This window comes from Antechinus flavipes, chromosome 5, assembly GCF_016432865.1.
Source record: "Antechinus flavipes isolate AdamAnt ecotype Samford, QLD, Australia chromosome 5, AdamAnt_v2, whole genome shotgun sequence".
NCBI classification, from domain to species: domain Eukaryota; kingdom Metazoa; phylum Chordata; class Mammalia; order Dasyuromorphia; family Dasyuridae; genus Antechinus; species Antechinus flavipes.
Genome location: NC_067402.1, coordinates 22736075 through 22756357, shown reverse-complemented (window position 1 = coordinate 22756357; position 20283 = coordinate 22736075). Strand labels below are relative to the sequence as shown.

The 20283-nt window shown below is 38.1% G+C and overlaps 1 protein-coding gene across 12 annotated transcripts in view; it reads left to right on the top strand.

The window, feature by feature from the left end:
- RBMS3 (RNA binding motif single stranded interacting protein 3) overlaps nt 1–20283 on the top strand; it is a 1470243-nt gene that overhangs the window by 1437742 nt on the left and 12218 nt on the right. For 5 of the 12 annotated variants that reach the window (XM_052001746.1, XM_052001747.1, XM_052001748.1 and 2 more), the window contains 3 exons: nt 7496–7549; nt 16035–16115; nt 20075–20202. In XM_052001746.1, coding sequence (XP_051857706.1) covers nt 7496–7549; nt 16035–16115; nt 20075–20202 — 263 coding nt within the window. Of the gene's footprint in view, nt 1–7495; nt 7550–16034; nt 16116–20074; nt 20207–20283 lie in introns of those variants that run through there. The other 7 variants (XM_052001758.1, XM_052001749.1, XM_052001757.1 and 4 more) reach the window with 3 other exon arrangements.

The following is a 20283-nucleotide window of genomic DNA, read 5'->3' as shown; positions in this document are numbered from 1 at the left end:
CTGGACAAATGCATAAGAGGGGAATATAGCATGCCAAATCTGGGAGGATGCTAATAGTTTTGTTTGCCTAAAAAATAATAAATGAAAGGGGGGGATCAGAAAAATCTAAAAAGATTGGTGAAAGTCAGAATGTTGGAGGTGAGGGTAGGGATTGGGTCTTAAATGCTGAGCTCTGGATTTTCCATTTTGTTGTATAGCAAATATGGAGCCATTGATGGTTTTTGAGCAAGACAGTCACTTAATAACAAAAGTTAACATTTCTAAGAAGGCATAGGGGTTCCAAAATGGTTTATATATATTATCGCATTTGAGACAACCCTTTTATAAGATTTTGGTTCAAACTGTACTCCAGATCCATACCAGCCATGTGATCCTGAACAAGTCACTTAACACCTGAATATTTCCCTCATCTATAAAAGAAAAGGATGAACTGCATAGTGTCTCAATTCCTTTTAGCTCTATAATATATATCTGGGTTGTACAGTTGTCTACATGCTTCTCCCCCCCCCCATTCAGATATGAGAATCTTGAGAGCAGAAATTATTTTTTTTCCCTTTCTTTGCATTCACAGCACTTAGCAGAATGCTTGGCATATATAACAGGAGGGAATTTAAAAAGTGCTCATTGATGATAATAACCTCTGAGCAGTATGTTATCCAGTAAAGAGTGATTGGTTTGAAGTCAGAGAATCTGAATTCAAATCCTGATTCTTCCACTTCAAATGATCTTAAGCAAGTCCTGGAGCCCATTTCTCTCTTCTATAAACTGTGAGGATTAGATTAGATCACTACTAAGATTCCCTTCTCTATTTTTTTTAATCTAGAACTAAAAGAGTTTTCAAAGGCCATCTAATCCATCTAAGCATCTAGACATAGAGCATTGATCTTGGAATTGCAAAGATTCATTTTCACGAATTCAAATTCAGCCTCATATTTTATTATTTTTGTGTCCCTGAGCAAGGAATTTGGCCTTGTTTGCCTCAGTTTCCTTATCTATAAAATGCAGTGGAGAAAGATATGGCAAACCATTCCATTATCTTTGCCAAGGAAATCCCAACTAGGGGTCACTAAGAGTCAGACACAACTGAAAAACTACTGAAAAATAACCACAGTCCCATCTGCTTATTTTACAATTGTCCTTAGCTGAGGACCAGGAACATTAAATGATCCCATCATGAAACCCTAGATTTACATCTGATAGTGGATCTGCAAGGCCATCTATTCTAATTCTTAATTTCCAGATGAAAGTGAAGCCCAGAGAAATTAAATACCTTTCCCATGGTCACATAGGTAGTAAGCATTAGAGGCAGGATTTGAACCTGCTTCCTGTGACCCCCAAATCGGGATTCTTTCCTTAAGAAACATCAAGATTATAAAAACTATTGAATCCACATGTCAATAAATCACACACCTCCTCTTTTTCAGTTTAGTAAACTGCTCCAGGAACATATTGTAGACCAAAGATCCCTTGAGCTCTGGAAGGAAAGCCTGTGCTTGCATTCCATTGGTAGGAGGAGTGGGATTCTCTATAAAGGTTTTATCATTTTAGTTAGCAGATATAAAAAGCGTTTTTTGCCATTATTTTCCTCTGTGCCTGATTCCTCTAGGCTAAGCTTTGCCTTCTCCTAATACTTAATGAATTTGTCATGAAAAAAATCCTTTTTTTAAAAAAAAAAATAGAGTTTTAAGACAATATATCATGTACAAATTAACACGATCCATGTCATGAAAACAAAACTGGGCTTCCATGGTGCATTCCAAAAAGCCTCTGATAATTAGGAAGATTGTTTAATTGGCTCTTTCCAGTTTCTGCTGGGGCCCAGAGCTAGCTAAGAGGATTAGACTACACTTGGATGTTAAGGCTCTCTTCTTTACTGGCAGGATCTAATCCTGATTTTTGCTGTTTATATTCCTAAATTTGTGGAAATCAAGAGACAAAGCCCTTAGCTCCTGGGCCCTTCATTTCACACTTCAGTTGCCCTACATTGTACACAGATCTGCTGTGTCTCCTGTGCCAATTAGGACTGTTGTGGATTATTTGCAAAAGACTCAGAAAAGAATGGCATTTAGACTTTGGAAGCAGTTTTGTTTCTAAGCATTTATCTCCCCTAGGAACCCTCCCAAGTTGTTTCCCATTCATTCTATTCATTTGTTCATTCAAGACCAGTTTATTAAGTGCCTTCTGTATGCGAGTTTAGAAAATTAATTTACCTTGCCTTCATGGAGCTAAGGAGACATTGCTTCTCCTTCCTTGTTTTGATTATATGCTCAAAATTAAATCATAGGTATTAACCACCCAAAATGGCCTTTTTCTTTTCATCTTCACCTAACATTCAGGATTGTTGTAAGGATCAACTGAAATAATACATATAAAGGGCCTAGAATATTATAGGTGCTATGAGTGTCTATTCTCTCCTCCAGTCATTAGCACACTACCTGGCATATAATAAATTCTTGATAAATTCTTATTCACTATCAATAGTATTGGTATTTCCCATTGAAAGAACTTTCTCAACCAATCTAAATCAGCACCTGAATTATAATTTATAATCTCAGGGAGTTGCCCCAGGACCTGAGGGATTAAATGACATGAGAGGAGGAGAACAAAGAATGTCACACTGTCAATATATATCAGAGATGGAATTTGAACCCCTGCCTTATTGATCCAGAGGCTAGTTCTTTATCTTCCACCCCCAAGTTGTTATTGATAAAGGATCCCAAAAAGATAGTGTTGTTTTTTTTTTTTTTAAATCTGGCTCTAGGTAGAATTGTGAAGTAGGCTGTGTCTATTTGTCTCATCCAGTGCCACCTGCCTTTCTGTGTCTCCTTGACTCAATCAATAGATCAGCAATCATATTTATAGCCTTTCTATATTCTTACCAGTTTGATAAGTACTAGGGATACCCAGGAAGAAATAAAACATTTCCTGCTTCCCTCTTTCACTCCTTAGCTTCATATGACCAAGACCTGCTCAGGCTGGTCAGCAGCCACCCTGCCCTCCTCTTTCATCAAAACTCACCTTTCTAGATGCCATCATCTCTGGACCTTCTAGGTCACCCAACATCTCACTAACTAATGTTGGAAGTGTTCACAATGTAGTATATATCTTTTAACTAGAATGGGGGCAGGAAAGTTTTGGAAACAGTACCATATCCTTAAAGAGTAACTTGATACTTAGTATTTCCACAGATACTTCTTAACTGTGTGGACATAGCCAAGTCACTTAATCTTTTTCCACCTCAGTTTCCTCACTTGTAAAATGGATATATTAACAGTATCTATTTTGCAATTGGATTGTAAAAAAATATAATATATATGTATATTTAAAGAATTTGCAAATTTTAAAGCCCTATCTAGATGCTAGCTACAATAATAATGATAATAATAATAAATATTATTATTATTATAATTGCAGGTGGTATAATATAGTGGAGTGAGGCTGAGGAAAGTTTTTGTCAAGGAGGTTTTTCTGCAAAACCCATCAAATCCCTCCACATTACCATGTTAGACCCTTCCTAGAAATTATATTGTGCAGAGAAAGAAACTAATATTTCACTTAGAAGACTGCTTAATTTGAATGACCTTATTAATAGAAAGAGAACTCATGAAAGATTAGCAAAAATATGCAAAGAAGCCAAGTAAAATGAATTCAAAGGTTTACACTATGAAAAACATCCCAAACCCAAGAGAGATGCGAAAGTGCTACTTTTGATCCAATATAACCAACATTTGCTAAATATCTTTTATGAACCCAGATTAGTAATACAAGGACACAAAACCAAACAAACAAGCAAAAAATCTCTACCCTCAAGATTCTTGCATTCTACTGAAAGGTACACAGACAAGGAAAAGAGAGTAAATCAGCTTCCTATTGGATGTGACACCAAAGAATGGCCTTGAGCAAATTTTCAAATTTTGGGGTTTTAAGAGACTCTTAAAAAATTAATGAGGGTTTGAAAGAGCTTTTTTATGCAGGTTATATCTATCAATATTTACCAGATTCAAAATTAAAATTTTTTTTTATTTCCTTAACTCCCCCCCCCGAAAGGGTCTTCTGTAGCTGCCTCCCCAAACACCCTTTGCATTTAGACCAGTTTGTCTAAATGCTCATTTTTCTTATTTCCTAAGAATGGGCCCTTGGAGCGCCTCTCCTTCCCCTCTTATATTGGCAGTGTCCCAATTCAGCTGCTCTCCTGTTTACAAGGTTCAGCTGCCCCATTACTCAGACATGTTTCATCTTGTCATATACCACATCTGTGAATTCCTCCTTTCCAAACAAAATGGCCTCACATTTTTGTTGTTTGTTTCTATAACATTGAAAGTTCCAGTAAACATTGTCAGTGTCAGATTTCCATTTCACTTCCTTTGTTTGTCATTATTAGCTTGTAACAACATGGATTCTCATTTCCTGTTTGACATCTAGCTGTGCTTAAGTGGAAACACACATCATGAGAATTCTTGTTTCTCTCACTCTTGAGGGTTTCCAAAGCACTCCCTTCACCATGGGCCATGAGGTTGGTAGCATGGGTATGGTTAGAGATGAGAAAAGGGAGACTAAATCAATTGAAGTGCCTGACCCATGGTAGATGTGTAATAAAAGATTTTTTATTGATTAAACAACAGTAGGGCAGTTTACTAAACACATACTATGTGTCAGGCAGTGTGGGAGGAGCTGGGGGCACAAAAACAAAAACATCCAACTGCTTATATCCTAGTGGAGAAAGGGAGCATCATACATATGTATGGTAATGCAAATTATATGCAAATTGAACACAGAAGCATTCATGGGGGCACTAACAAGTTGGACAAAGAGGGAAAGCTTCCAGTAGAAGGTGGCATTTGAATTGAGCCTTGAAGCACGTTAGTTACCATGGATGATGGTAAGAAATAACTTTCCAGACACTGGGGACAACCTGAACAATGCCATGGAGGAAAAGCACAATAGGTGCAGTGAACTTTCAGTATGCAGTTTGGCAGAAAGTAGACTTCATTTGGGGGAATCATCTTCTGAATGGAAACTCTGTCTATCCATGCAGATCTGAAACAAACCATGCAGTAGATATCTTAATGAGCTTCTGTGGTATAACGACATGAATGAATTTTCAAATAAGTGAATAAACCAATTAATAGATAATTGAATAAATTATAGATGGCTAGATAAGAGATAATAGAGAGATGATGATGATGATGATGATGATGATAATGATGATGATGATGAGAATGAAAAAGAGAGAGTTTTTCCATCCCCATCCCCAGTTAGCCAACTGGGGATGAGTCTATCCTCATCTTAGCTAAGATGACCCTCAGTAATATATATTCTGAAGCCTGACTACATCGTGGCTGATTTTTCACTGGTATCATTTTAAAAATCCATTCCTCTCAACTAGGATATATCTTTGGAAAAGTAGAGAACATTAGTAGAGAGAGGAAGATGTACAGAAATTATCAGATTTCAAAAGTATAGTTAGAAATTGTGATGACTGGCCATTTTTATTCTCTTGTGGGTACCATATATCACCTCACAAAGGTCCTCAGGGTTTAGGTGGATAATTGGGGTGTCTGGGCATAAATAGGAAATTACCAACTTCTGACCATATTTTATATTCATTTCCTTAGTACACAGAGGAAATGGATTATATTTACAGTAGAACAAAGGATTTAAGGGAATTCAAGAAAGCTTACTGAGGAGAGAACTGACTTAGGAATCAAGAACTGGGTTCATGTCCTCCATAAAGGCAGCTGGGTTATACAGTTAAAATAAAAATGCTGGGATTGGAGTTAGGAAGACCTGAGTTAGTATATTAAGGAGCTAGGACTAAGTAATCTCTTACATTCATGATTCTATGTACTTCCTGCATGAGACCCCCTTTGAGCTAGTACCAGTATGTGTACTTCTCTCTCTTTTTAAATTTTCTCCTCTTCTTCCAACTTCTTTTCATCTCCCATTCATCCTTTTATTCCATGGCTTTTATCCCTCAATTCTCCAAACACAATAAAGAAGGGAACCTTTGTACCTTACCCTTGGCTCCTCCAAATGATGTGCTCAAAAGAGCAGTCTCTAGTCTCTGTGGAGATATTTACATGTCCCAGATGTCACACTGTTCTTCCTATTTTGTACTCTGGCTTCCTGCCAGAGACTCCTCCTACTGTAGTTCACAAACCTTAGTCTGTTTTTTTTTTTGGTTTGTTTGTTTGCTTAAGAAGATGTGTATAAGCTGCTGTGACTGGGGGGGTAACTTATTACCTGGTGGCTAGCTTTCTCTATCTGATCTTCTTCAGACTTAGTTATTCTCTTAATGCTTATTTCAGTCATTATCAGGCCCACCTTTAAAGCCTTTTCCACTCTATAGCTCCAACCAATATTTCTAATATAATGGTTGAGAGTGTAGGGGTCACGGCCAAACCAAAATGAAGCGCTGGAGTAAGACTTCAGTGGAGTCATTTATAAAGTTCAAAAACCAGTGCTTTCATTCCTGTGGTTATATGTTCCCACTAAGGCTGGTTTGGGATGATGAATGGACTCGGAGTCTTTCCAGCTTGAATGAGACCAGCCAGAGTATACGCCCCATGGGCATATAGCCTTCAGTGGCTCACAGTCTTCTCCTTGCCACTGTGAAAGACCAAATTCGAGATGGTTATATAACTCTATCAGAAAAGCCAAGCTCTAACTAGCAGTTTAGGTGCCTTGGGCAAGCAGCACTAACCATGCCCTTTAATTAGTTGGGTAATGGCCTCATCAGGAAGACCTATGCAAAGGACTGAAAATCATGGCATCTGTATTCAAATTCAATTTCTTACTACCTCTGTGACACTGAACAAATCATTTTATGTCTATAACCACAATTTGCTTATGTGTAAAGTAAGACAATTAGATTGGCTGATTTTCTAAGATGCTCTCAGCTCTGACCCTATAGCCAGATGGTCTCTGAGCTACCTGTTAGCTTGAGATTCTGTGACCCTAAAAATAATCCCATTGTCAGGAAATGGGTATTCTAGACTATCTCAAGGATGCTACACTGAGAGATGTGATGAGGGAGGGAAGGATTTACTTGGTGTTCTACCACTGGAGCAAAAACACACTTTCCAGGACCTTTACCATTATCATCATTTTCATCAGAGCTGGCATTTATTTAGTCTTTGTAGCTTGTAAAACACTTTAAAAATATTATCTCATTTGATTCTTACGAGAACCTTGGAAGGTAGGTGCTATTATCATTCCCATTTTATAGATGAGGAAATTGAGGTAGACATTGAGATTAAGGATCTTGCCTAAGGTCACACAGCAAGGAAGTGTCTGAGGTTGGATTTGAATTCAGATCTTCCTGACTTCATGTCCAAAATTCTATCTGCTGAACTACCTTATTTAATTATTCACGCTGCCTAGTATCTGTACTGCTAAAAGTATAATTGCTATTAAGATGTAAATATAATTAATTTCAAAGTGACACAGTCTTTAAAATTCATTTTTTTAAATGCTCATGCCCTCTAAATTTCAGCGCCCTGGGACCAAGAACCAGTCACCCCACCCTAGTTATGGCTCTGCATATATGGTATGTGTTCATTTTCACATAAAGCCCTTCCATTTAATGGTCTCAACACTGGATTGAAAAAACAAAAACTTCAGAGTGCTAACACAACAAAGCTAACTGTTGAAGCCACACAGAACAGTTTTGTTATGAGTGCATATGTGAGCTGTAACCTTCTGTAATGATAGTGGAGCAGTTAGCTTTTTGTTTCATTTCTATTGTTAACTCTTTATTATTTCAACTCTAAAGTTAACTCTTTAAATGTAACCATTGGCTGTTTCAATTTTGGATGGATTTGTTCCCCCCTCACTTAGCATGCTCCCTTCTCTCCCCTCTTGTCTCTCCTCTTCTTTCCTTCCTCTTGGTGTAATCCCTAAGAACAAATAGTTTAAGTGATTGAATAGGCCACATACTCTCCCAAAATTTCTCTTGACTTAAAAAGGGGAGACTGGGAGGGAGATTAAATCTGTGGACTCTTCCAGAACTTTATCTCTGTTTCAGGAACATTTTCAAGAGTTCCCTCAACATTTGCCCCCTTTGAGATTACAGTCTGCTTCCCAGGAATGCTCCCGGCATCTGGGGTCAAGAATGTTGGAAGGAAGCCCTCTGTAGGGGAACGCAATAGACAACACAAGGGACCCCAGAGTCTGAGCTCACTCTCAATATAAATTTTGACATTTTAATCTTGCCTTCTTTATTGTTGTTAGCTTTGGGGTTTATTTGTTGATTTAGTGGGGCACAGGACACAGATTAGGGAATAATAAAGTTTTCTGGTAAATTGAAGGCCTCTTAGCTCATCTAAGTTATCTCCATAATTAAAACCCCTGCAATTGATTCTTTTCCAAAGATGGAGACTGGAAGGTAAGGAGGAAGTTAGGCAGGAAAGAAGGAAGATAGGAAGGAAGGGAGGTAGGGAAGTAGGGATGAAGGAAGGAAGGGAGGAAGGAAGTAGCCTATCCCCTAAGAAAATTGTAATTTAAAGTTCTAGCAGATATCACTGGTTTCTGTGAAAGCTCTTCAGATAAATCAATAAAACAGAAGACAAATAAAAAATATTGCCTCTTCTTAATGCATTGTGACCTGAGAATCTTATTTATTTGTCTGCTTCCCTTCTGAAGTACTTTCCATCTGGAGAGCTCACCCTTCTACAGCATACTTTTTAATTCTTAACAATGAGCACCCTTCAAACAGCAGCAGAAGAGCAGGAGTGAGAAGAAAAAGCACAGGGTGAGGTAGTAGCATGAGGTGACATGGAAAAGAGAAATACAGAAATGAAAACAGGGCCACTTTTAGGAAACAAATATGTAGATGCTGATTTCATCAACCTATTCCAACTTTGCAGACTAGAAAATGGAGACTTTGACTGATTGGCATTCTTAGAGACACCCAAATAGTAGATGATCATAGGATCATAGATTTAGAACTTAAAGGGAACTTACCATTCAACTTTATTTTACATATAAGGAAACTGAGGCACCAAGAGTTTAAGTGATTTTCTGGGAACTGTACAATTTTTAGATGACTGAGGCAGCTTTCTCCCATAGGACTTATTGACTCTATATCTAATGTTAAGTACACATTGGATATGGATGACAACTATCATCATCCAGGGCTCAATGATTCTTGACTCCTTGTCTGGTCAACCTATAGGCCAACCTATATTTAACTTAAGTCACAAAGAAAAAAAAAGTGAGCCATCAGTGAGATATTTTACTTCCTTTTAATAGTAAAAATAGATATATAGATATAAATGTGAATTGTAAGTTAAGTCAGTTAAAAACCATTTATCTGTAAGAATGGAACTAGAGATACAGATTCAAAAATGAAATCACTACCTTCAAGGAATATACCTTATATTGGGGAAAGCAACATATACACATTTTGATGAATAAAAACGATATATAGTGTTAAGAATTATTAGAAAATGCAAATGCAAGATCATTTTGGAGAGGAAAGTATTATAGGGAGGAGCTAGAGAGATTGGAATGGATCCTTTGTAGAAAATTAATGATCTTGAGAAACAGAGGAGAAAGGAAAGTGCTTCAAACTCTCCCAGTTTGATTGCAATGTATGGAGGAGTCAGGTATATTAAGTCTGGAAAGTAGGAAAAGCTATGTTGTAAAGGATTTTTAATGCCAAAAAGTGACAATATGGAATCATTACAGTATGTTCAGCAGGGTATTGATGTGGTCAGCTCTTCACTTTAGGAAAATCATGTTTTCAGGTATGTATAGGATGAATTGCTGTTGAGACAGAATTAAAGGCAGAGGATCAAGCATCCATTGAGATAATTTACCCCTCGCCAAAAAAAATCAACAAAGTTAAAATGGTTGAGTTTTAGAAAGCAATGCAATGAGTTCCCTTCTACAAATACCTTCTAACAGACCTAGAAAAATTCACAAAACCAAATCCTGATGGGGAACTCCAAAAGTTATGAGGGACAGAACTAACCTAGGATAATTATAATCAATGAAGAGAGGGGAGATATTAAAGCAGAAAGAATTAGCAACTGATCAGATGTATGCAGTAAGGAAGAGTGAGTCACCAAGGATGACCACTAGATTCAGAACCTGGTGATTAGAAGGCTAGTATTTCCCATAAAAGCAGTAGGTCAGTTTGAAAGAGAGATGGATTTGGCAGAAAAAAATGAACTGACTTGGATATACTGAGTTTGAATTGCTTAGGAGACCTCTCTATAGGGTATCTGGTGCTTCAAATAATGACACTCAGTAGGGTGAGACTAAAACTTAATATAGAGATCATGGTGTTAAAAAAAAAAAGATAATTGCTGACCCCATAAGATTTTAACAAATTACTGAGAAAGGGAATAGAGAAAGAAAAGGAAAAGGTATATCACAGAATCTTGGTATACATTCACACTTGGGCGTCCAACCATAGATCCTGAGAATATGAGGCCCAGTGGTTGAGAGGAAAGGAGTGAACAATAACATGAAAATCCAGGGAAGTGAGAATATCCAGGTGTGGTAAGGGTCAGGAGAAGTCAACAATATCATATGCTGAAGAAAGGTCATGAAGGATGAGCACCAAGAAAAATCTATTGACTCTAAACAAGTGAATGACACTTATTGCTTTTCAAGGGCCTTCCTAAAACATGATGCCCACAACTGAACACAATTCTCCTGCGGTGGCAAGCCAGGGGCACAGTGGAGTAGGATTCTCCTTTCTCTCATTTGGAACACTCCCAGGAAGCCTACCACCACTACCATATTAGCTTTTAGCAAACAACTGAGCATTCTTAGTGAAAATCTTGTCTTGTCTCCCCTGACTCCCCAAATCTCAATTTCCCTTGCTTTTAAGACAAGATCATGTCATTTGATTAATTAGTCTTCAAAAGAGTGTAATGGGCATAAAGCCTTTACATAACAGAATAGGGGAATAGACTACATGTGAATCAAGAAACTATCTGAATACCAAATTCTACTTTTTTTTTTTGTTCTTTTAAGAAACAGAGACTTTCTTTTTCTCATTGACCTCTCTCTTCCCTGTGTCTCTGTACCCCCTCTTCCTAATTCTCTAATACTCCTTATTTTCTCCATATTGTTTAACCTCTCTTCCATATCTTTTCTCCCAATATCTTTGTGTTTTCCTCCTTCTTCCCTCTACTATATTTATATTGTTTCCATTGCACAAATCAAGAACTTTGCAAAGAGATAATTTTTCTTTGTCTCCTATTTTCCTTTTCCCATGTCTCACTTTTCCTTCTCTTTCCTTTTCCAATTCCCTTCTCCTTTAAAAGTAAAATAAAATTGGTCAACCTGGAGAAAAACAATTTACCTCAAGTCATATACCTTTTTTCTGTCCTCACATAACTGTATTAGCAATTCAATGTCTAGACTTCTTGGAACATGAGACGGCATTTGGAGTATATTCAGGGAACCTGAAAATAATGCTTCAGAAAACTTCTGGACTATGAAAAAATAGGTGGACCATATCCCCAAACCAACCACAATCAGCTATGATGCTCAACATCATATCGGAACTATCAAAAAGAAGCTACTGTCATTATTTGTTTCCTGAAGGTCATCAGTTAAAGAAGTCAGCACAAGGAAAATATATCATTCTGATTAGGAATTTCAAGGATTTTTTTCCCTAAACCCGAAAGAGTTTAGAAAACAGACTTTTTAACTCTAGAATCCTTCTAGTAATCAATGGTTCTTAATCTAAGAATGTGGGCCATTTTGATATTTATTTCTTAATATTTAATATTTAGATAACTGTTTTTGGTCTAATTGGCTTCCATTCTAATCCACATATTTATTCCCCACATTTAAAAACCTTCTGAGATGGGGTTCACAGGTTTTGCCTGACAAAGAATCCTTGAAACAAACAAACAAAAAAAGTTAAGAATCTCTATCCTAGCTCTTTGATATATGTGGTTCTTGATAATAAATAAATGAATATTTCTAATAGATAAACAAATGAATAAATAAATGAGTGAATCAATGGGACAGGCAGATAGATTAGTTAGATAGATAGATAGATGCTGGATTGATTGATGGATAGATAGATAGTAGATAGGCATTGAAACATTGATAGTCTTTTTTACCAACAATATTAAGGTTGGCTGCCATTTCTTTGGGCATTTGAAGGGATGAAATATCATATACTCAGGGAAAGTTTGGAATTATTTATGAGGAACAGCCCAAGGCTGCAAGCTAAAATTACTCATGGGTGAGCTTATTGCCTATTAGTTTTAGGCTGCCTCTTGTGAGACTTTACTGGAATTACCGGGCAGATCCAAGATTCCAATAATCTCTCTATAGACACCCCCACATCCCCACACCAATTATCTATCCATGATGTCTCATCATCTGGGTTTCTTGTCTATGTCTTTCTACGAGTCTCCTCTAACAGGTTTATTATGAGATTTTATCCAAAGAGAGGGCCTCCTAGTTCCCCAAACTTTATATGATATTACCCTTAGATAATGTGTTCAGGCACCTTGAAAAAAAGAGATCCTTCTGTTTCCAATCAGGCTTCTTCAGCCTGGCCAGAACTCTGTCCTTTGGGTCTTATGTGGCCTCAACAAGTCAGCCAGAAAGAGGAAACGAGACAAGTCAATTTGTGTGGAGCCAAGTATGAGCTGAATTCATTCTGAACCATAATATCCCCATTAGCTCCATGAGTCAGAGCGCACTAGAAGTAGAAAACAAGCACATAGGGTGGGCCTCTTAGAAGAGTTCTGGAGAGCCTGGGCGTGAAGTCCAAACACACCGTGTGGGAAAGAAATCATCATCAACATGCAGCTCAGAAGTAGGAGACCCACTGTTTTCCAGTGGATAATGTCCCTCAGGGAACTTGGGTTCACATGCCAGCTTTGACTCTTTCTATCTAAATGGCATAGTCAACAGACCACTGGACTTCTCAAATCTTGCCTCTAGTGCTTACTACTTAATTGACCTCAGGCAAGTCATTTAGCTTCTCTCTGCCTCAGTTTCCTCATCTTTAAAATTGGGATAATAATCGCATCGACCTTACAGGATTGTAGTAAGGATCAAAAGAGATACTGAAAGTGATTTGAAATCTAAAAGTGATGTATACATGTTAACTATTCTTATTTTTACCATCATTGTCTCTATCTTGTGACTTTGAGAAAGCATTCCCTTCCTTTGAATCTTTTATCTTCATTTATTCGGACTTAGATGACTTCTGAACTGCCTTCCACATCCAAGTATATGATTCTGTAATGAGACCACTTTACCTTCCTGAAGCTCAGTTTCCTTCCCTGTCAGAGGAATCTAAATTGGATGACATGTAACTCACCTTCTCATCTATGATCTTATGACCTTGAGATCTTCCCAACATGCATTTATGTTAATAAAGCACCTTATTAGCTATAGAAACATCCACTGAATTGTGACAGAACCATTTTAAACTCCATTTTCTCCTTTCCCCATTAATCTCCCCTTCTCTTTCTCTTTCTTCATAGTAGAAAGCACCCTGAGCCTAGACCTGAAAGAGTGAATGAGCCAGCATCTATTTGTAGTAGTTACATGTCAGACATTATGTTCAGTGATACCAAAAAAAAAAAAAAAAAGACAAAAATAAAGTGAATGAAATGGACCCTGACCTCAAATGGACCCTGACTGTATCCAGGTCATATCCTTCACTTTACAAAAGAGGAAACTGAGACCCAGAAAGGTAAAGCAATTGGCCCAAAGTCACACAGAGAGTAAGAAGCAAACCAGAATGTGAACCCAGATTCTGTGATTCCAAATCTGACTTTCTCTCACCTATGCTACTCTTCCTCAGGTGGAAATCAGACATGTGTTAATGACTCTGAAATCCTCTTGAGAAGTGGCAGATAGAACACTCAAGGAAATGATGTGGGTATCTGGGATGTGCCTCATTCAGACAGGCTGCTTTTTAAAATCTGGATGATCTATATAAGCCCAGAGCTAACTATACCATGCTCACACCTCATTGGTGTGAGCGGCACTCTGGGCTCTTCTCAGTGGCTGATTCCAGGCAGGCCCCTCACCAAGTCTTTTCATGCATTTGTTCTTTCAGAAAACATTTATTATGTGCCCACTGTGTACAAAACACTGTTCTAGGTTTAGGTGAGATAGAATCTCTCCCCTGAAAATGCTTACCATGTCCTAGGGTGACAAAGCACCAACATACATAACTTAAATACATAATGACAATTGGCGCATTGCCACAATAACTTACTCTGTGAGATCCAAAGGGGATGAATGGTGGGATCAGGGCAAGGGGATAAGAGCTATGGCCAAAGATATGTGGCTCAGCTATACAAAGAACAACAGCTAATTTAGGCATTTATTTTTCTATTCCTAGCCTCAAATTGAGCACCCCATAGGAGGCTAGTGGCTATTTTTATCCAGGGCAGAAATTCTTGGCTTACATATTTAGCCATCGTTAAAAATAAATTTAAAAATTTAAACCTTCATAGATCAGTTGCCTTCCTTTCTTGAGTATGCATCTTAGATAATAAAACCAAGATCTGTGACTGTGTTTTAGATACTGAGTGCATATTTATGTAATATCCACATTTGCATTCAGTAAACGAAACTGAATAAATAATGGTGGACCTTGTAACTTTCCACAAAACTTCTCACAAACTTGTATATATTGTGAAGTTTATTTATATGAATAAATTCTGGTCCTGCAGGTGTCCTGTCAGTCAAATTTCAGAAACATGCTACCAGTTTTAACAACAGAAGAAAATAGAGCAAAATAAATCAAATGTCTATTGGATTGTTCAATGGCTAAAACTAGGAATAATTGTAATCAGTGCATCTGACATTCTCAAATTAGAATTCATATTCACATAATACATTACACTTTATATGCATCATCTTATTAATTCCCACAACTGCTCAATGCTGTAAGTACTTTTATTACCCCTATTTTATTGGTCAGTATATGACTTGCTCAGGATCACACATCTAACGTTTAAGACACAAGATTTGAACGCAGGTCAAGTTTCATCCTCTTTTCAAGTCACCTAATATAAACTGATACTTTCATACCATACTGAATAATCAATCAACAAATATTTATTAACTGCCTATTGTGTGTCAGCCTCCGTACTGAGCATTAGATACAAAGAAAGGCCAAAACATTTTTCCTTTTCTTCCAAGAATTTATAATATAAAGGAATCAAATAAATAGATGAATACCAGAAACGAACAGGTAGTAGCTAATAATTATATAGCACTTTAAAATTTGCAAAGTTTACTTGTCCACTATTATTTTTTTTTTGATCCTCACTATTATGATCCTCATTTTAAAGCTGAAGAAACTGAGGCAGACAGAGGTTAAGTGATTAGCCTGGTCAAGTATCTGAGGCAGGATTTGATTCCTGGTTTTCCTGATGATAAGCCCTATGCCATAGATAGTCAGGTCTGATAAAAGTTTCTCAATCCAAGTGTAATAAAAACCAATGGATTCGAAGACCTCCATTCAAATCTCTGCTCTGATACTTTTTAGATTTGCATCCTTAAGAAAATCATTTTCTCCCACATTGCATAGCACCTCATAGGGCACATAATAAATGCTTGTTGACTTGACCCATCTGGAAAATGGCAATAATAGAACTCTATGAGAGAACTGTTTTCTAAAATGTAAAGCAATGGCCACTTGAATTATTATTTGACAAAATGGTTGGCTACAAATTCTATGTCTCCTTTAAAGAGAATATTTCCAAAGGCTAATGGTCTATTGTAGAACCTCTTGTTTCTGTGGGGATGACAACTAATCTAAAGAGGTGGGTGTTTGGGGTTTGTCTCTAAGTGTTTTTAATTAACCGCTCTGCTCCTTTCTTGTTTTGGATGCCGACATTCCCAGGCAGGACCCCTTTAGACTGGGGGTGTCTTGTGCTGTCGGGTCTTTGTTCTTTGTCAAAATACGATTCTGAAATTAATAAGACATTGTACCATGGCTGACGGGTAATAGATCATTGTCTGACTTATTCTCTGCTTTGCATACAAAATACTCACGTGGATTTACCTGTGATTCCCTCTAGTATATGACTGCGGCTGCACCTATGCAAGGGACCTACATTCCCCAGTACACTCCTGTGCCTCCAACAGCCGTCCCTATAGAAGTAAGTTTGCTTTGGTTGTTCCAGGGAGAACTTGGGGGAGGTTTCTTGGGGGATGGGGAAAACCATGTCTGGCAGCCCAATGCTATGCCATGCAACCTTATTCCCCAACACAAGGAGGAATCACTGGATGCAGATGAGCTTGGCTGCTAATGTTGGCAATGACTTTTGTCATGAGAAGTCAGGCTTACCATCCTCAACGTGGCCATGGGTTTGCTTTGTGTGTGAAATAACATGATCAAGTCAACGGTCTTAGTGAAGGTTTGGTGTCACTTAGTTTGGGGGAGGGGTTGTCTTTTTTTTCTTCTTTGTGGGAGGGAGAAGGAGCCCTGGAAGCATAATCTCCATGCCCCCATCACCTAAAAGCTTTGAATATTCACCCATCAGGCAATAAAACTGTTGGCTTCTACCAGGGATTGAGCTTTGAGTTGTTACTTTGGGCAAAGGAGACAGACGAATCCCTCCCCTTGTCTTTGCATAAGAAAGGGTGCTGATGGCTTGGTCATCCTTCAGAAAGCCTCTGTCTCTTTTTTTTTTTCTTCCCCATTTTAGTCTGAGTCAGCTCAATGCAATAACTGGCTTCTTCTGATGGCTCACAGCAATAGCAATCCTAGCATGTGGTGACACTGGTCATTACCTCTGAATAGAGATGGCTGTGTATTTCTGGGTTCATGAAGAAAGACAGAGGTGCATGTGTTTATTTCTGTACAGAGAGAAGGAAGAAAGGAAGGAAAGGAGGGAGGGAGGGAGGGAGAAAGGGAAGAATGAAGGAATGAAGGGAGAAAGGAAGGAAGGAGGGAAGGATAGAAGGAAGGATGGAAAGAAGAAAGGGAAGGAAGAAGGAAGGAATGAAGGGAGAGAGAAAGGAAAGGTAAGACAGAAAAAGAAAAAGGGAAATAGAGTTATAGGCAGCTATATAGATGGTAGTATAGATAGATACAGATGTAGATGCATAAGTAAATTCATAGATAGGTAAATGGAGGAGACAAAAGGGATAAAGCTGTTGGTTAGAAAAATGAAAAATGATGATCTAAAATCATGCTTTTATCTTAATAGACCCTCAAGACAAAATGTGGAGTTTAGGTGTTTATTAATATGCATTTATTAAGAATGTACCAGACATTATGCTGGACTATAGAGTTAAAAAGACAAAAAAAGAAGAAAGAAATAATTCCTGCCCTGAAAGAGGTGGGCATATTATATACACATATAAGTAAATATTGAATATTTATAATTAAAATGTTTTGCAGAGAACTATAGCATCCAGGGAGTTAATAAAGATTTCCTAAGTGGTTCTTGAGCCAAGTTCTGATGATACTGGGTATTCAGAAAGGCAGAAATGCAGAAACAAAGCGTTCCAGACTTGCTTAATTGGCTTGAAGACTGAGCCCTTTGTGTTCCCTCTGCTTCTACCTCTCCTTTTCCTACTGCTACCATTTCCCCCTTCCTGTTACCTTTTTATCATAATGACCCTAAAGTTGAAATTCTTTTCCTTCAGCCAGGCTTCTATTTTTGTGGAAGCCAAGTAAGTGCTAGCACCCAAGGGTAGGTACTAATACCTAAGTCTAAAACACTCATGACTTTGAGAGGAGCACTGATGAGCCCTTTTAACAAATGAGATTGACTTAGTATTGGAGAAAGGAGCAGGAAAGGTTGGGAAGCAAGTTTAGTGGTCAAATTTTTCTGACTTGGATGAGAGATGTACTTGAATGGGCTGTTTTCCCTTGTCAAGAAAACACAGAGGATGAGAAGATTCTCCAAAAACCGAATATCCAAAGCTAAACAAACCCACACAAGTTAAAAGATCTTCATCACTTATCTATCTGCACCTTTGCCTGAAGACAAGATTGCAGACTTTTACAAAAGGATCATAGACTGAGATTTGGGAAGGATTAGAAAGTTAAGGCCAGTTCTCAAGTTGGAAGGGACTTAGAAGCCATCTAGTTCAGCTCCCTGATTTTTCAGATGAGCAGACTAAGGCCCGAGAAATGAAGTCACAGGTCCAGGGTCACATGGGTGGTAACAGATATAGGATTCAAAGGAAGATCCTCCAACCTCCAATGCTGCATTCTTTCCACAAGGACAAGCCTGTACTATTCCTTTCTGTGCATGGACACAGTATAAGATAAACTTCCAAGTATGGCTTATGTAATCAGTCCCAGGACACGATCTCCATAGCCGGTGTAGGCACCTCCTGGCATAGAGGAAAGGGGGGCTTCAGCTGTGCTTTCAGAGGGGGACCAACAGGCATCTTCTCCATGAGAATGTGCACTTACATACGTGTCCAGAGAGAGAATGAGCACATGGACAGCCTAGTGCCATGGAAGGATGTTCTAAAAACAAATGTTTTTCACACTTGTGTGAGCAAGGACAAATCTTCCAGTCCAGTTTACATGGGACTCTAGGCTTGTCAAAGAGGGGATCAGGGGCTCCCTCTGCTGGGTCACTATTAGCTCAGTAGGCAACATCTCTCCCAGGACTTCATGGAGAGACATCCATGTTATCAGCCAGCCCCAGGGAGGACACATGAAAAGACACATGAAATTCATCTGGATTAAAGAAGGCTGCAGTGATCCAGAGGGGCAAGAAAAAGGAGAGGGATTAGAGATACAGCATATGTGTATATGCATGGACTTTTTTTGATCATATAACTATGTGTGTGTGTGTGTATATATATATATATAATATACATAGATATATAGACATGCATTATGTATTGCTGCATTGAATATATGTAAATCTATATAAGCTTAGGCTTTTGTTATATGTATCATAAAAGACATTATAGTGTGATGATTGAAGAGCCTGCCTTGAAGACTGGAAAAAATGGATTCAAATCCCATCTTGAACACATAACAATTGTAAAGCCTATACAAACCATTTAATCTCACTCCCCTATGAATCTCCTTAAAAATGAATTGCAGAGGAGTCCCTGTCTACTTACCTTGGAAGGAATTTCACATCATTAGATCCCTAAACTAATGAAATTGCAGATCAAGGCCTAGGTCTGTCCATTCATCTGTTTGTCTATCCGTCTATCTGTCTGTCTGTCTATCTATCTGTCTGTCTGTCTGTTTATCCATGCATCCATCCATCCATCTGTCCATTTGTCTATCTACATATCTATGTATCTATATACCTACCAGCTACCTATCACCTATTGATCTATCTCTTCATCATTCACCCATCTATCCATCCATCTATCTATTTATCTATCTCTCTACTGATTAATTATCCATGTCTCTGTCTGTATATCTATATATCCAAAGAGAACACACAGATATGCCTGGATCTACATATATGCATGGAAACATGGATATATACACATACACACATATATTTATGTGTATGTGTGTGAATGTGTATATGGTATGTATATAAAAATATGTGCACATATTTTACAAACAGAAAATAAATGTAAATAATTGCTGAAGCCTCCAGAAGATGTGGAAAAAACATTAAAATAATTTAGATGAAGGGGAAAAGTTATTTGTGTCCATTTTTAAAAAGAAAACCTTCATTCAGTGCATTAAAGTGGAACATCCAGAGTTTTTCATGTGATTCTACCATCTAAAACAGTAAAATGTGAAAAGAGCCCAGAATACTGGCTGACATGAGTTCTTCCTGAACTTATGATCCTTAATCTCTTGTTCAAGGCAGATAGCCCTTAAGTGTTTCAACATTCAGAAGGGGTAGCTTGCCATTCTGCCAAGGAGAGAGGGTTTCTGGGTGAAGGGCCCAGCTGGTATGAATTCCAGTGCTCCTGGATCAGATACTCACCTGGATTTTTTGCTGCTTAGCTGTTCTCTGTTAGTTCCTGCTGTTGATCATAGAAGGACTCGACTACTTTGACCAAAGAGCAGAAGGAGCTTCATATTCCAAGATTGTGGGATCCTGGAGGTGGGTTAAACCCCCTGTTATCATGGTTAAAACCTGTGAAACCTTTGTGTTTGCTCCTCTAGGGTGTTGTTGCTGATACCTCTCCCCAAACAGTTGCACCTTCATCACAGGAAGCCAGTGCCCAACAACAGCAGATAGCGGTGGAAACGTCCAGTGAACATACGCCTGCATATTCCTACCAACAGTCTAAGTGAGTAGTGAGGGGAGGAGGGCTGGTGTTTTCCCATCTCAGAAAACATGGGCATATCTTGCCTTATTCTCACCATGGCTT